This window comes from Raphanus sativus, chromosome 7 (genome assembly GCF_000801105.2).
Source record: "Raphanus sativus cultivar WK10039 chromosome 7, ASM80110v3, whole genome shotgun sequence".
NCBI lineage: Eukaryota > Viridiplantae > Streptophyta > Magnoliopsida > Brassicales > Brassicaceae > Raphanus > Raphanus sativus.
The window spans coordinates 21,170,283-21,186,720 of NC_079517.1; the positions used below are offsets into that span (position 1 = coordinate 21,170,283).

The 16,438-nt window shown below is 35.0% G+C and overlaps 1 protein-coding gene and 1 non-coding gene across 2 annotated transcripts; both read left to right on the plus strand.

Moving 5' to 3' along the window:
* The first annotated feature begins 471 nt into the window (after positions 1–471).
* On the plus strand, positions 472–578 carry LOC130498196 (small nucleolar RNA R71). The gene has a single exon (XR_008937117.1). It is a non-coding gene; the product is annotated as a small nucleolar RNA R71 (small nucleolar RNA).
* A 5,020-nt stretch (positions 579–5,598) lies between these two features.
* On the plus strand, positions 5,599–8,966 carry LOC108805424 (probable zinc metalloprotease EGY1, chloroplastic). Its single transcript, XM_018577469.2, has 10 exons — positions 5,599–6,016; positions 6,465–6,929; positions 7,010–7,150; positions 7,282–7,383; positions 7,563–7,774; positions 7,858–7,908; positions 8,000–8,069; positions 8,394–8,462; positions 8,564–8,614; positions 8,689–8,966. The coding sequence occupies exons 1-10, from the start codon at positions 5,660–5,662 to the stop codon at positions 8,845–8,847; spliced, it is 1,677 nt and encodes a 558-aa protein (XP_018432971.1). The 5' UTR covers positions 5,599–5,659; the 3' UTR covers positions 8,848–8,966.
* The last annotated feature ends 7,472 nt before the right edge of the window (positions 8,967–16,438 follow it).

Sequence of the window (16,438 nt, forward strand, 5' to 3'; positions counted from 1 at the left end):
GATTTCATTTTACGGTTTCCTGTAAGGGCTTGTTTTAGGTTGTACTTCTCTCTCCCAGTACGAGACTGTATACAGATCTCATAGTCTCGTGTAAAGCTGTCGACGTTAAACACAGAATGAGGATCAGTAGTATCTAATTCTTCTATAAAGTCGAGCTCATCTTCTGATATAGGAGGAGTTTTATTGTAGTACTTGCACAGTCTAGGTGGGTTTAGATCTGTTAGGAGGGAATGAAGCGAATTTATAGAATTATTTATCTCAGCTAACTCAGTATTTTCTATCGAGTTTACAGCTTTTTCTTTTTCTTCATTCATCTCTTCATAAGATCTTCCTGTTGCCATGTTTTCGATTAAGCGTCATGCTTCCATAGGATTTCTAGTAACAAAATTCCCTTCGCTTGCTGTATCAAGCGTTGTCTTATAGCTCATAATAACACCTTTGTAAAAGATCTTAAGAAATTGTGGTTCTGGATAACCATGGTGGGGGCATTCGAGTTCATAACTCTTGAATCTTCCCCAAGCGTTTTTGAATGATTCCTGAGGATTTTGGCGGAAGGTAGAGATTCGCTTCCTTACTTCCTAGTAACGAGCATCGTTGAAGAATCTCTTAATAAAAGTGTTTCTAATCTCCTTCCAACTAGTCAGGGATCCTTTTGGTAGACAGTTTAACCATCTCAAAGCTTCCCCTTCTAGTGAAAATGGGAAAAGTCTGCAACGAATGTATTCGTCTGGAATTAACTCCTCTAGACCTTCGATGTGGTCTTGTGGATGTTCTAAGGAAGATCTTTTAAAAGGGTTTCGACGCACCATATTATAGTAATCAACATCAAACTTGGTTTTCGTGGTGACGTCGTCAGGTACTCTAATAGCAGACCTATTGGAATAGGTCCTACTAGGGTTTAAGTAGTCTTGCAAGGGCAATTTAATTTCTTTACCTATGTTTAAGGTAGAGTTTGACTTAACAGGGATTTCAGTCCCCTGTTTTTCATTAGTTTGGCTAGAAATGTTGCTTGATTGACCTATTGGTTCAGTTTGGACTACTTTCTCATTATCAGCATCGGCAAGAGGGTACTTACCTGCTTCCGGCTGGGTGGTATCGATCGATAAAGTTTCAGATGAAACGATCGATTCTTCTGTATCTGCGTCGCTCGATTGACAATGTTCCGTGTCGATCGATGCTTGGCCGACATCTGTACTCTCCATCCTTTGTGTTGTAAAACAAAAGAATAGAAAAATTAGCAAAAGTAACAAAGTCTATGCTAAATCCTAAATTAAATCTAAAAGTAATAAGAAAGAGTCTCGGCAACGGTGCCAAATTTGATATCACTCAAATTACCCTAAAAAGTGAATTACTCTCTCAAATAAGAGGTTCAGATGTAGTACTTAGGGATCGAATCCACAAGGACTCTAGGATTACTTGAAGGTTCAATTAATTAGAAATAAAGATAGACTTAAGGTTTTATATGTTTTTAAGCAGTAAATATTAATGTGAACAAGGAAGTTGTTCAGTAACTGAAATGAAGGTTGTTTCTTAATGAGGAAAATAGCTAGATCCAGGTATTTCTCAGGTATGGATTTATGCAGTTTGAAAGTGACATTACGGCATTAGTCCTTTAAACTCAAGCAATTGGTACGACCAGTAGGGTCTCCTTTACTAGATCCCGGATCTCAACTGTTGTTTGTTGATCTCGGAAAAGAGTCGATCAATACGACTTTCCTCTAATCGATCGATACACCTTTCAAACAATCGATCGCTACAACGATGGTTGTATCGATCGATGGTAATTCTAGCAAGCTTTATCGATTTGGTTGAAAACGTTCTCTAATGATCTAGACCACCTTTCGCATGTGTCTAGTCAGTTAGATCACTTTAGTTTATTTCAGGGTATTGAGAGTATACAGTTGGTTATCTCTTCAATCCTTAGATCTAGATTTAAGGGTGATCAATCTTAAATCTAGTATTAAGAATAACTAAAGTGAAAAGACTAATTTAATCACTCTAACAATTGTCACAATCTCATCATAAGATTCACCCTTATGAGAAACCTAAATCTAACAATTAGGTTTACTCAGACATATTCATGAGAGACAAAGTCATGATGGTTTGAATAAAACTTAATATGAAATAAGGAACACAAGAGTAATGAGTAAGATAAAAAGGGAGTTCAAGATCTTCTCTGTTTTGCAGTCTCAGATCTATCTCTCCAACTCTAACTCTTCTCCTAAGGTAGCCAAATTGCTTCTCTTCTCCACTAGGTCTCTAGGCAAGTCTGCCTCTAAAATGATACAAAACCCTAGTATATAAAGCCTAACAGGCGGCCAGGGACTAATTGTGTAAATAGCACACTTTGTGATACTTGAAAATCTTCTAAATCGTGATCCATCGAATGGCTTAATGTCGATCGACACTCTTCGATATATGTCGATCGATTGTAATTGACTCTAATCGTCTGATCTCGCATGATTCCTATCGGTCGATTCTTCATTCGTGAGAATACTCCAAAAATGCCTTAAAAGTATTGTTTTCTTCAATTAAGTACATGTACCTGAAAATACTCTAAAATACTTTGAAAACGTAGTAAATATGATTGAAAACTCTCATATACCATGGCTAAAAATGGGTGAAATTCATGGTATATCATTCTACCACAGTTTACTCTACTTCTACTTTAGTTCACAGGAAGACTTATAGTTGTGTTACCCAGTTCCTTGTTTATCACAGCAAGTGACACCCCTGTCGATCCATTTCGTTTGAATGAGGTCTTGCACATCCTCGGACAGTTGGGAGAAGCTCTATCAATAGGCTGTCTGAACGCAAATCCTACCTTAGGAATTGCCTCGAATGCAAGAAGCTGTTACACACAAAAATTTTGCATCAGTTAACAACAATAGCGACTTACTGGTTTAATGGGATTTTGCATACCTCTAGTGGAACACAAAATCCTGGAAGCGGCCATAATGTTTTCTCTTTCACCACCCCTCCAAAATGCTCCATTGTGTGAGAGATCTCCTTCAGCATGTAATCATAGGAAAATCCCCCCACAGAAAGGACTTGCACTAGTCAAGATCTTCCACTGCTCTCTGGAACACCTCCAACACATCATTAGCCTTGTGTCCAACCTTGGTTTGCGCGCAAAAAAACCGAAGCTAATAAGAATAGAACGGCCATCTTCAGTCTGTCTTTGTTCGTTGATAAACTTTATTGAAAACTTCGACTTCTTTTTTTGGCTCGCTACCAGAAATCTCCAGTTTCCTTTTTTAATTCTTCTCTCAGTTGAGTGGATTTACTCTTCCGGCAATCACTGCCACGGTCTTTACGGATCTTCTTTATTGGAAACTTCCTTTTATTTCCTCTTTTCAAATCATTGGGATCAATTTCCTCTGGTTGTTGCCTTAAAAATTATTGAGTTATTACTTCTTTCCTTCTCTGTCATCTCCTCCTCCCCAAGTCTTTCCTTTTTCAATGGATTCCTTAAAATTTGTGGCAGAATTTAACAATATCAAAGGGAAATTTACTTCAATCACGCTAGACCTCTTTCCTCAGAACTCCCTGCTCCGCCTTTCCTCCGTTGAAACTAAGCTTCGCATCTCGCTGATCATGGCTGACATGCTTCACAAAGCTATTCAATCGATGTCGCTGGAAGAAGAAGAACCACTCATGCTCCCAGATAGCCCCAGGTTTCGTGTCTACGATGAGAATTAAACCAGTTTGCTCGGTCGTCTGCTGAATCCAGACTGCCAATCAATGGAGAGGATGATTGACTACATACCAACGGCGTGGCGAGTGTTTGGTAGAGTTCGTGGGATTGCTCTACGAACCTCGTCCTACCAAGCTCTTTGTAGCCAAGAGGATAGTTCTAGCAGAATAGCCCAAATATCAAACCATGTTCCCTCAGCCCGTAACGGATGGTAACCCCATTCACAATAAACCACACTTCTCTCCGCCTCTCGCTACCAGCAGTACGCAGCAACAACATCCACATTCCCTGAACCCTATGGTTATTCTCACTCTTCATGTGGAAAATGTGTTTGAATTGAGGATGCTCCGTGAACCAGCTCCACTCCGCGTTAGACAGCTTGGTTTTCAGATTTTTTAGCATCTTAATCGCGCTAGCTATCATACATCTTGTGCCTAGCTTTATTTTTTTGCTGTACTCAAATGGCTTGAAGAACATGTTCGTTGGTTTGATTATCTTGAGGCCAACATTTCCATTCAAACCCTGCAAGTTATACCAATGTTTTAACTTTGTTATACCAAAGTTATATCCAAGTTATACTAAAGTTATATACAAGTTATACTAAAGTTATATCCAATTTTGCTCTAAGTTTTATCCAAGTTATATCCAAGTTATATAATGTATACCGAAGTGATAATTTCTTACCTCAGGTTCAGGTGGATTTTCATTCTCGTTTGTTTCTCTATCTCCATTTGCTAATTCTTCTCCGTCTCTATTTTTTTCTTCAGAACATTCATTCTCATCATCCTTTCCTTCTCCGTCTCCATTTCCTTCTTCAGAAACTTCATTTTCTTCGTTCTCTCCATCTGATTCTTGTTCTTCTTCAGAATCTTCATTCTCACCATCTTCATTCTCACCATTTTCATTCTCCTGGTTAGAACCATCGTCATGCTCATTCTCTTCCTCTCCAAAAACGCTTTTATGATTCTCTTCATCTCCAGAAGAAGGGGTTTTCTCATTTTTTTCTTCTCCAGAATGAGTCTCAATCGCCGGAGTTGCTAGAAGAGCTGGGCCAGCAGGACCTTTGTTTACTGTCGTCGGAGCAGTTTCTACAGTCACATCACTCGGCTCCATTATCTCCGCCTTAATCTCCCTCGAGTCCTCACTTGTCTTCTCCGTCGAAACATCCATTTCCGTCATCTGTCCCGTAGATTCAACAGTCTCCGTCGTTTTTGTCGTCGAGTCAACATTCTCCGTCGTCGTTTTATCGATATTATCGGAGGCCTCTGCCGCCGTCTTTGCAAACTTCCCTCTCTGAACCTCTTTCTTCGTTGGATTATCTTTCCTCTTATCCCTTTTTTCGTTTCGACCACCATCGCAATCGGTGTTCACTCAATTGAATCTTCCGAATTCTTCTCTCTCGTTCTCACCGTTGATTTTGGGTACGGAATTGATTCAAATTAGGGGAAGGACGAAATTAGGATTTGAACTCGAGTGAAAAGGAGAGAAATGAGAAATGAGTCGAAATCGACAAGAACCTAGGTTTAACTAAATTGAGTTATTGAAAACCAAGAAGAACGACAGATTTGGTTTGGTTTTCGAGGAATTGGTTCGGTTTCGAAGGCTGGGTTTGGTTTCGAGGGATGGATTTTGTTTTGAAGGATTGGTTAAACGGTTAGACGATTCGGTTCAATTGAATTGACCATAACTCCGGATCGGATCGGGATGGATGGGTTATACCTTGGTACAACTTGTAAATACTTCAACTATTCCAAAGTTTTTATGTCATTTCCGCGATTTCTGATTTTATAAATAAATGTTTATTTTTATGGTTATATGGGTGTCTTTGAGAAATTGCCTTTTGACATTTTAGGGGCTCCAGAGGAGTTTGTCTCTTTTCCTTTCTCTTTAAGGATAACATAAGCGTTCACCCATTTTCCTTATCTTTTAAAACATTTCATCTGTTTTCTCCATCTCCACTCGATGGGGACTCTCACGAGCGTGGCCTTCGCGGCTGCGACTAACATCAGATTCCGATCGTTTCATTGCAATCTCCGGGAGAGGATTAGGACACCAATGCCTAAGGTTACTACGCAATTGAGAGAAAGATACTGTTTCTCTGGCCCTGAGGAAACCCACGGATTTAAGGCTCTAAAGTGTTTAGGCAATGATGAAAACGGTAGCAGAGGAATCGACGGCGGAGAAGACAGAGTAACGAAACCGTCGGTTATTAGAGATTCAACTGTAGAAACCACTTCGCGTGAAGAAGATGCAGACAAGAAAAGTAAAAGTAGCAGCAACGAGTTCGGTTCCGACAAGACTCCTTATGTTTCTTCAAGGGTACACAGTCTTGTCTCTGATTCTTTAACATTCCATTTTTGTCCTGATTTCAATTGTAAAACTGAGTCTTGTTTTCCTCAAATTTCAGTTTGTTCTTGTCACAATGATTCCTTGGTTTAATCAATCATACTTGCTCATTGTTCTTCACACTATTTTCTCTGATTTTACATAGAATGGTTCTTTTTCACATTATCCTTCCTGGGTTTAATCAATTAACATTTACTTCCTGGGTTATAGCTTCCATGGTTTTGTTTGAGGTTTTACATTGCAAGTGTTTCCTTCTTTTCCTCTGTTAGTGGTTGTTTAAAGAAAAACCAGAAAAACATTTTTTTTTTGTTTGATGGAAGACTTGAAAGTTTGTGGATTAAGGGTCCGTTACACATTTGCATATAGAAAAACAGGAACTAGGAAGTAACTAAACAGCAGTTGGTGTCTTTTTTTTTTTCAGCCATCAACTGAATCGCCTATTGATCCTACATACAGCAGCTTTCAAATAGACTCTTTTAAGCTAATGGAGCTTCTTGGACCTGAGAGAGTAGATCCTGCAGATGTCAAGTTAATAAAGGACAACATATTTGGGTATTCAACATTCTGGGTGACGAAAGAAGAACCCTTTGGGGATCTCGGAGAGGGCATCCTCTTTCTTGGGAATTTAAGAGGAAAAAGGGAAGAAGTTTTTGCAAAGCTTCAAAGAAAACTGGCAGAGCTTGCTGGCGATAAGTATAATTTGTTCATGATCGAGGAGCCTAACTCTGAAGGACCAGATCCACGTGGCGGTGCACGTGTTAGCTTTGGTTTGCTTCGTAAAGAAGTCTCGGAGCCAGGACCAACCACGCTCTGGCAGTATGTGATTGCGTTCATATTGTTTCTTCTGACTATTGGTTCCTCGGTAGAATTGGGAATTGCTTCTCAGGTACCCTTTTATCCCAGCAGCGCTACGTCACTATGTTACTGATTGCTTAAATGCAGTGATGGAAGTTACTTGTTTGACAGATTAACCGTTTACCTCCGGAGGTGGTAAGGTATTTCACTGATCCAAATGCTGTTGAACCACCTGATATGGAGCTTTTGTATCCATTTGTAGATTCTGCATTGCCTTTGGCATATGGTGTCTTGGGAATTCTTTTGTTTCATGTAAGTTGCACCTTGTTGTGTTTATTTCATGTACATATCAAGCAGGCATGCTTCTTTGTTGAAATGATAAACTTTCCTATATTGGTGATGTGAGGTTTTCGTATTTTTTTTTCTTTCAAATTTATTTGCAGGAATTGGGGCACTTTCTTGCTGCAGTTCCAAAGAAAGTAAAGCTTAGCATTCCTTACTTCATTCCAAACATTACACTCGGCAGTTTTGGTGCAATCACACAGGTGGGTATTCTTCTTTATGTCTGTTCCGCAACTCTTTCAAGTTTAGGGAGCTTATCTCTCTACATAATTCACATCTACAAGAAGACATTTTATTATCTTTACTTCTCTACTTCAAAATTTATTTGAAGATAAGACTATTATCGGCTGACGTAGTAGTGCTGCTTACTTGGTTTGTACAGTTCAAGTCGATTCTTCCCGACCGGAGTACAAAAGTTGACATTTCGCTAGCTGGTCCATTTGCTGGAGCTGCACTCTCAGTTTCCATGTTTGCTGTTGGTCTGTTTCTATCTACTAACCCAGATGCAGCTAGCGATCTGGTGCAGGTCCCCAGCATGTTATTCCAAGGTTCATTACTTCTTGGACTCATCAGCCGAGCAACCCTTGGATACGCGTAAGCTCTCTACAGCTAGCGACTGTTCAACCTAGACAGAAAAAAAAAATCTTAACTCCGACATCCGTTTCTGTTGATTGCAGAGCTATGCATGCTACAACAGTTTCGATCCACCCGCTTGTTATTGCTGGATGGTAGCGTCTAGTGCCTTGGCTTATAACCCTATTATTATTCATTAGAAATTGTTACAATTTTTAACTTACATTCAAAATTTTAATTGTTAAGGTGTGGTTTAACAACAACGGCTTTTAATATGCTTCCTGTTGGGTGTTTGGATGGAGGAAGAGCTGTACAGGTACTTGTCTTGTCTCTCGAAACGGTTGTAGATTCTTCAATGCCTAACATTTGTGCATTAGTATAAATTTTTGGGTTACAGAACCTGAAAAAAAAATCCTGAATCGTATTAAGGAAAAGGCTTCTCTTGTCAGTAGAACTTGCTGCAGTTGATTCACGTGTGTTGTATTATTATATTATTCTCAAAATTATTGTCTTTCTCCAAGCAACAACTATGTACTGAAAAGGTTCTAAGATATTCATGCAATGGATCAGAATGTTGACATTATATATATATATATAATATATATATCACGTCTGAAACATGGTTATGGCTTTCGTGCAGGGCGCATTTGGGAAAAATGTACTGTTTACATTTGGTTTGTCAACCTATGTAATGCTTGGACTCAGAGTGGTATATTTCAACTGTTCTGAGTCATTTTTTTTTCGGCGTCGATATAATTTGTGCTCTTGGACCTGCGAGTTTGTTGGCACTTACTTTTTCCTACTTTTCAGCTCGGTGGCCCTTTGGCACTTCCTTGGGGTCTCTACGTGCTAATCTGCCAGGTACAATGAATTTCTGAACTTTGTACCTTCAACCATTCGAGTTGTTTCTAAAAGTGTACTAATTTCTTGGACAGAGAACACCCGAAAAAGCATGCCTGAACGATGTGACCGAGGTTGGAACATGGAGGAAGGCACTTGTCGGGACTGCAATTATTCTGGTGGTTTTGATACTCCTGCCTGTATGGGACGAACTCGCCGAAGAGGTAGGAATAGGGCTGGTAAACACATTTTGATGTTGTAGTTAGGGCCAACAAGTTGCAAAATTTTGTTTTGTTGTGTATAAAGTTTGCCAGATATAACGAGTCATATTTGTACGATGTAAGCTGATGAAGAATAATTTATACTTCTGATATGTGCTTTTGCTCCACAATATACATATACTAGTCGCGAAGCCCTGTGTGCGCAAGCACGGGGTTGTTGAGTTTAACTTTTTTTTGTTACTGTGTGTTGAGAAGGATTTGCTGCAGTTAGAGGAGTATTAGTTTAAACTGTGCATTAAGTGTGAGTAGAATTGTGTCTATAACTGGATAGTACTAAAGTAATGGAGATTGAAAATGTTCGCAGTGAGAATTACATTTACAATTATGAACAATTTAGTGGCGAGAAGGAGCCACAGGGCCGTGTGTTCGCCTTCAATAGCTTTTATCTCTTCTGTCGCCTTTCGAAGAGTTTTGTGAAGGCAAGCTCTTCACTCCCATCTAACTGCAACATTAACCACACACATAATATACCAAACACATTTAACCACTTTTTTTTTTATGGGCTCCTATCAATAATAATCTCATGACAAATTTTAGCTTCGGAGAGAGTTAGCTACTCGATATCACTGATCCCAAGTAGTTTCAGTTTATCAAAGATGATTCGATATGTTTACGATTATGGATGGTACTATTGTAGAGCCATTAAAGGAACTACATAAGCATGGAATCATATGCTAATCAACTATAGATGGTTTGTTGATAAACTTTTATATTCAAGTAGGTCGCTTTTTGATGTTTAACAAATAGCTCGTTGTACTTTATTTGAAGATCAGTCTTCTCGGCTTGAAGATTCTCATAATCAGAAACTGAAGAACCTCCTAGTTTTGATGGATGAATCTGAAACCGAAACCAAAACCAAAGAAGGATACTATAGTAAGGGATTATAAACAAATCATAATCTTTGACCTAACTCATATTAGGATTGAGTTCATAAAAGCTATAAATTGGGTACAAGATTATAAGTCACTAAGTTATGTTACTCTCTTAGAAACTAATATATACCGGTGATACAGCGAAACTCAATGATCAATATTGATTCGTATTACTCGATCCAATGTATGAATTACAAAGAACCGATCTCACCACGCCCAGAGCTTACAAGTAGAAACAGCTCAATAACAGTGATGAGATTCAATCTCACAAACTCTCAGAGAAAGACTCAAGAAAAGATCTTTACAAATATCAGCTAATGATAAAATGATTCTTCCTCCTCTCTTTATTCTTCTTCTCTTCGCTTTACTTCTGTAACGGACGTAACCAAAACGATTAAAGGTTACTTTTCCATGGCACATCCAAACTGGAAAAAGATGCCGATCTACATCGGAAAGAAGTGGTTCAAGATTTACGATGTAAGTTATTCTTATTAATTAATTATTTATATATATATATATATTTTTTTTTTTCTTGCAGCAAAAATATCATTGGCACTGGGTAACATATTAAAGTATTCTCTGGGATTTTCATTTTTTTCTGTTAACAAAGAAGTGTTAGAATACTTCTAGGTAAGTTTTCTCGATAGAGAACAGATATAGCGAAGTCTTCTAAAAATCTTACCGAAGTCTTCTGAAAGTCTTCACGAACAGATTTGAAAAAAAAAGATTTCATACTTTGAATCTATGAGATGACTTTTTTAGCTTCTCCAAACACCCAAAACTTTACTACAAAAGCTACAAATTTCTTAATGACCAAGAATCATGAGTTTCAATGTCTCTATGAACCTTACAAAGCTTGGAATCAACTATTAGTTATATTTTTCTTTGTTAAAAATAATCGAAGTGACATAATGTTAGAAACTAAATTAGAACAAACTTTAAAAACATGATTCTATTTTTGATTTGTAATTTGATTTGTAAAATAATAGACAAATTTGACGTGATAAAAATATAAAATTAATTTACGGGGACGATTCGTTTCTGTCAACGTGGAAATGAGATTAGGATGATCCGGTTTATGTTTTTGGTTATTGACACTTGATTTGGTTAGGTTAATGTGGACAGGTGATTGAGATCCGGTTTATGTTTTTGGTTTTTAATTGACATTTTATTTGGTTAATTTGAAAGCCAATTTTCAAAAACAAAATGAGAGGAAAAAAATATTTTTAGTCAAAAGAAAAAACATATATAATATCAAATGTTCTGATTCTATAATATAAAGTTCCGTTGGAAAATATTTATTAAATCCCATAAAAAATTAGAAATAAAAATTCAAATATATACAAAACTTTCAAAGGTTTACTATCACAAAAAAATACAAAGAAAAAAATTCAACTATCACAAAAATGTTTACATCAATGTAAAATAAAATAATTTCAAACTCAAAAATATTCAAATTCTTTATTATGCATACTATATATATAAAATATTCATAAATTCACAAAAACATATAGTTCAGAATACAACATCCAACGAAATAATTGTATACAAAATATTTGAAAAATCAAAATTGTCCCGGGCGTAGCCCGGGTTAACCCCTAGTCTAATACTATAAAGTAGAAGACTATTCTCTTCTCCTCTTGCCACCTCATCAAATAGGAAAAGGAAACAATGACACCTGTCCCACTATTAAAACTGGGCGTTTCATATGCATAGCGAATGTGGGCCAGAAGTATTGATCAAAAGCGATAACAATTGTAAAAGCCCAAAAATTTGGTGCTTTTAATATATTTAGGGTTAGTGTTAGATTTTCAACTTTTCACCATCAACGTTCTATTTGGTTCATCTTCCTGGCGATAATAAATCTGGAACACGTTACATAATCTGCTGAATCCAATCGTCGTATTTAACTCAATCATTCACAAGAGTTCCACTCCTCATACGATTCATCAATGAATGCATCTCCTCTTTACTCCCTTTCTCTGAATCTTCAACTATAAAAAGGTACATCCTCTTATGTGAAAATCATCAGTTCAATCCTCTCAATTCTCAATCATAAGCTTTTACAAAAATATGGTGGCAAGGTTTGTAATTTCAGTGTGACGTTCAGCGTTAGCTTTTGCTTTTGGCTAAGGATTTTCAATTTAGTGGATCAATTTATGGAATCAGTTTCATCTTCTCCATTTAATTTTTTTAGTACAGTTTCTACAAAGCTTGAGAAGAAGCAGTGATTTTGATATGGAATATTTGTTTGGATAATTTTATAATTTGGCTGAGGTGGTGTTTCACTGGAGCAGGAATCTGCTTCTTTTCTAATACTAAATACTTCGCAGAGAAATAGATCTTAAGAAATTTTTCTTTGAGTTTAGGAAGCGCGCAATTTTATCTTGCAACTCCAGATTGGAATGATTTGTTCTTTTAATTTCTTTCTTGAATATATGGTTTGGCTATGTTCTTCTTTGAACTAATGATATTGTTTGTATGTTTTTTTTTCAGAAATGACAGACAAAAGCTGCTGAAATATTAGCCAAAGATTTGGAATTTTTGGTATGTTTAATGAAAAATTTTACAAAGAGATCACTGAACTTCTGACTCGAGAGAAATTTAGGTATATTTTGCTTTTGCCTTAATATAATTGAACTTTCTAAATTGCACACACAGTGTTAAAGTGTGTGTTTGTGTGTGTGTTTGATATCTACACAGTGGAAAAGAGCAATGGTGAAAAATATGGTGTTACAAAATCAGTCAGGTACGCTGATGACCGATTCGAAGGTGGAAGAAAATGCGCATTGGATTTCTCTGTATGGATTTAACTGGAGTTGTTGAAGTTGTTTCTATGTACTTCCTATTTGATTTGGTTATCTGAATAGGAAGGATGGTAGGCTTCACACTTCAACAACTCGAGTTAAAACTACAGGTTTTTATAATTGTATTTGTTCAAACTATGCGTAGGGAGAGAAGTAAGCAGTTCATTGTCCAAGCTTATATCAAAGGTCATGTCCACCTTGGCTCAAGATTGAGCAAGCTCTGAGTTACTATGAAGAGTCCAAGAGGTATCAACGTTGATAACCGCAGCAGTTATTCTTTCTTTATGATATTGATGGTTCTTTGTTTAATCAGTGATCCAGGAAGCTGCATTATTCTCTGAGGGTTTAGTTTATGTGTTTGTAAGTCATTATTTATTCAAAGTGCAAACACAACCCAGTAGGTCCAACATTATTATGTTGTTGCATTATTTGACTATCAATTGATTGTTCGTACCATCCATCTGTATGAGGGAGGAGGTGATAACGATGGTGGCGACATGGGCGGTGATCTGCCCATTCCTGCTAAGGTCGAATCTGGAGGGAGCAGTGGTGAATCAGCTTTGACTGCTGCTACGGAACCAATTGGTAGTGTGCCGACCAAGATGGACGCCCCAACTTCGCAATTCGCCAAGAGCGCGAATGGCTTAGGTTGAGAAGATATGTGTTCGAAGTACTATGTATTTAAATAATTCGTATGCATAAACTTTCCATTTTACGTATTCGTTTTATCTGCTTTTGACTTTTCACTCTATTTTTGTTCAAACAACCTATCTTTTTGTCCTGTTATAAAGAAATCTTTTCTCTTTGACCAAAAGAAAAAAATATCTTAATGGTCGTATTCAGACCTTTTGCCTAAAATCGGTCGCGAATAATACACTTATACAATATACTTTATAACATGGTTCTTAAGATCATGGGCTTATTCTAAATCATTTGCCTAAATTTTGCCACAACAATTACAATTATCGTTTGAAATATGTAAACCACTTTGTATGACCCATCAATTACGCATTAAAATAGGAGCTCCAGTGATGATGATGATCAATCTTAACCAGACGTAAGGTCTATGCAATGGTACGAGAATGATGATCACTCGACTTGGTAACAGGATTCTTGAAGTTGAGATCATGACCGGTACAGAGGTTGGTGAACAGACCTAATCATTTTTCCTCGCAAGGTTAGCTACACGATCATCACGCTCCGATCTTAATTAGTATATCAACCAAAACAAAATGAGCCAGTTTCTATTCTTCAACTGAAACTTCTAAAGTCTATTGTTCATACAATCACTAATAATACGGGAAAATTGCATAAAAAATCCTCAAAGTGGCAGCCACTTGCACTTTAAACCCTGAGAGTATTTCACAAGCACTTTAAACATTCAAGATGGGAAATTTAGCATATTAAACCTTCAATCTGGCTTACTTGTACATCAAGTCAAAATCGTAACCGGTACTGTTCAAAACTGATGACGTGTCGGTTTTTTTAAAAAATATTTTAATAATAAATAAATATAAAAATACAGAAAAATATAAAAAAATCAAAAAAAATTCATAAAAATTCATAAAAATTCATAAAAATTCATAAAAAATTCAAAAAATCACAAAAAATTACAAAAATACAACAATAATTATTTTATTAATAAAATAAATAAAAATATAATAATACAAAAAAACTTGAAAAAATCATAAAAATCTCAAAAAATCAAAAAATTCATAAAATTCAAAATAAAATAAAAATTTAAATTTAAATAAAATAAATATAAATTCAAGATAATGAAAATTTATATTTTTCTACAAAAATTTGAGAAAACAGTGTATTTTGGTGTTTATGGGTCGTGTATTTTCTGAATCATAAAAATCATGATCTTCAAATGATTCTCTTGAACCAAATTAAAGTAGACAAATTAAAGGGTCCAAATCTTTTAGAAGCTATTCAAAAGCAAACACTTGGACTTTAATTTGTTCGTGTAGTGCTTTGGTGATGAGAATCAGTTCTGGTTAACTTAAACCACGACTGGTTATATCAATTGAGAAGTCAAGATTGAAGAGGATGGTTAATCTGGTTCAGCAAGGTGGTTAGCTCATGGTTTACGGTTTAGAATATCGACTTAGTATGATGAACTCGTAAAACTCGTGTATCATTTAATTTGTTTGCTTTGATTTGGTTTACGAGAATCAATTTGAAGATAATGATTTTTTTTCTGATTCAGAAAACCTCGAACCATAAACATCAAAATATAGTTTATTCTTGAATTTATATTTATTTTATCTATTATTATTATATTTATTTTATTTAAATTTAAGTTTTTATTTTATTTTGATTTTATGAATTTTCTGATTTTTGTGGATTTTTATGATTTCTTTCAAGTTTTTATTATTTTTATATATTTATTTATATTTATTTCATTAATAAAATAAATAATTATTTGTGATTTTTTTGTAGTTGATTCTACTGTTTCTCGTAGATTCTAATAAAATAAAAATCATTATCATGAATTTAAATTTATTTTATTTAAATTTATTTTTTATTTTATTTTGATTTTTATGAATTTTTTATTTTTGGGATTTTTATGATTTTTTCAAGTTTTTATTATTATTATATTTTTATTTTTATTTATTTTATTAATAAAATAAAATAATTATTGTTGTGATTTTTGTAATTTTTTAAGATTTTTTGAATTTTATTTTGAATTTTTATGAATTTTTTATGATTTTTTTCTGTTTTCTGTATTTTCTATTTATTTATTATTAAAATATATTTAAAAAAAAACCGACACGTCATCAGTTTTGAACAGTACCGGTTATGATTTTGACTTGATGTACAAGTAAGCCAGATTGGAGGTTTAATATGCTAAATTTGCCAACTTGAGTGTTTAAAGTGCTTCTGAAATACTCTCAGGGTTTAAAGTGTAAGTGGCTGCCACTTTGAGGGTTTTTATGCGATTTTCCCCTAATAATACCCTGAAACTGAATAATACATTTTTATTAAAAATACAAGATCATTCAACATGAAAAAATATATAATATAATCAATGTTTTGAGTATTGAACCTAACCACAACAATACAAACTCGGATAATACTTACTATATAAAAAGTTGAACAAAAATTTAATAAAAGTATACTATTTCAATCATTAAAATCGTATCATGCTAATACAACTTTATAATATCTTACAAGAATAATATTTTTTTTTTAAATAGTTAAACATATGTGAAGATGATATAAAATGTGTTCTCATTATAAAAACCATTACAAACAAGAAATATAATAACTAAAGTAATATTATTTAATAAAATATATTTGACAACAAATACAAAAACAAAAACATAAACAAAAACAAAAACAAAAACAAGTGACAAAAATAAGCAAACATCAAAGATTAACTTAAATAGATATAATATTCCTCCTCACGTAAACTATCCGATTAGTCAATAAACACTATTATACACATGTATTGCAAATGTAAATCAAAAACACAAATCACAAAATCATTAAAAAAAACTGAAATCATATGTAAAGTATAACCCGCCCGAAGGACGGACCTATCCTAGTTCTCTATAAACTAAAGTGTAACCTAAAAGTTAGTGAAATTCAGTAGTACAGTTGACAAATTAAGCTTGTTGAACCCCCAAAACCAGGGTTCAACACCCATGCTGAACCTTTTGACACCTTTTTGTGAATCCAGTTAAAATCTCTTCTAGGTCCGTCACTGGTCCAACCAATTGGAAGAATTATAACTTTAGAAAAGTTTCAAACTTTTTTTCGAATTTTAAAATAAAATCTGAAAAATAAAATTTGGAAAATAAAGAAAAAGTTGAATGGGTCATTTTCTTATCTTTTGATCGGGAAAGCCCATTTTATTGTAGAATTGCTATTTTAAAA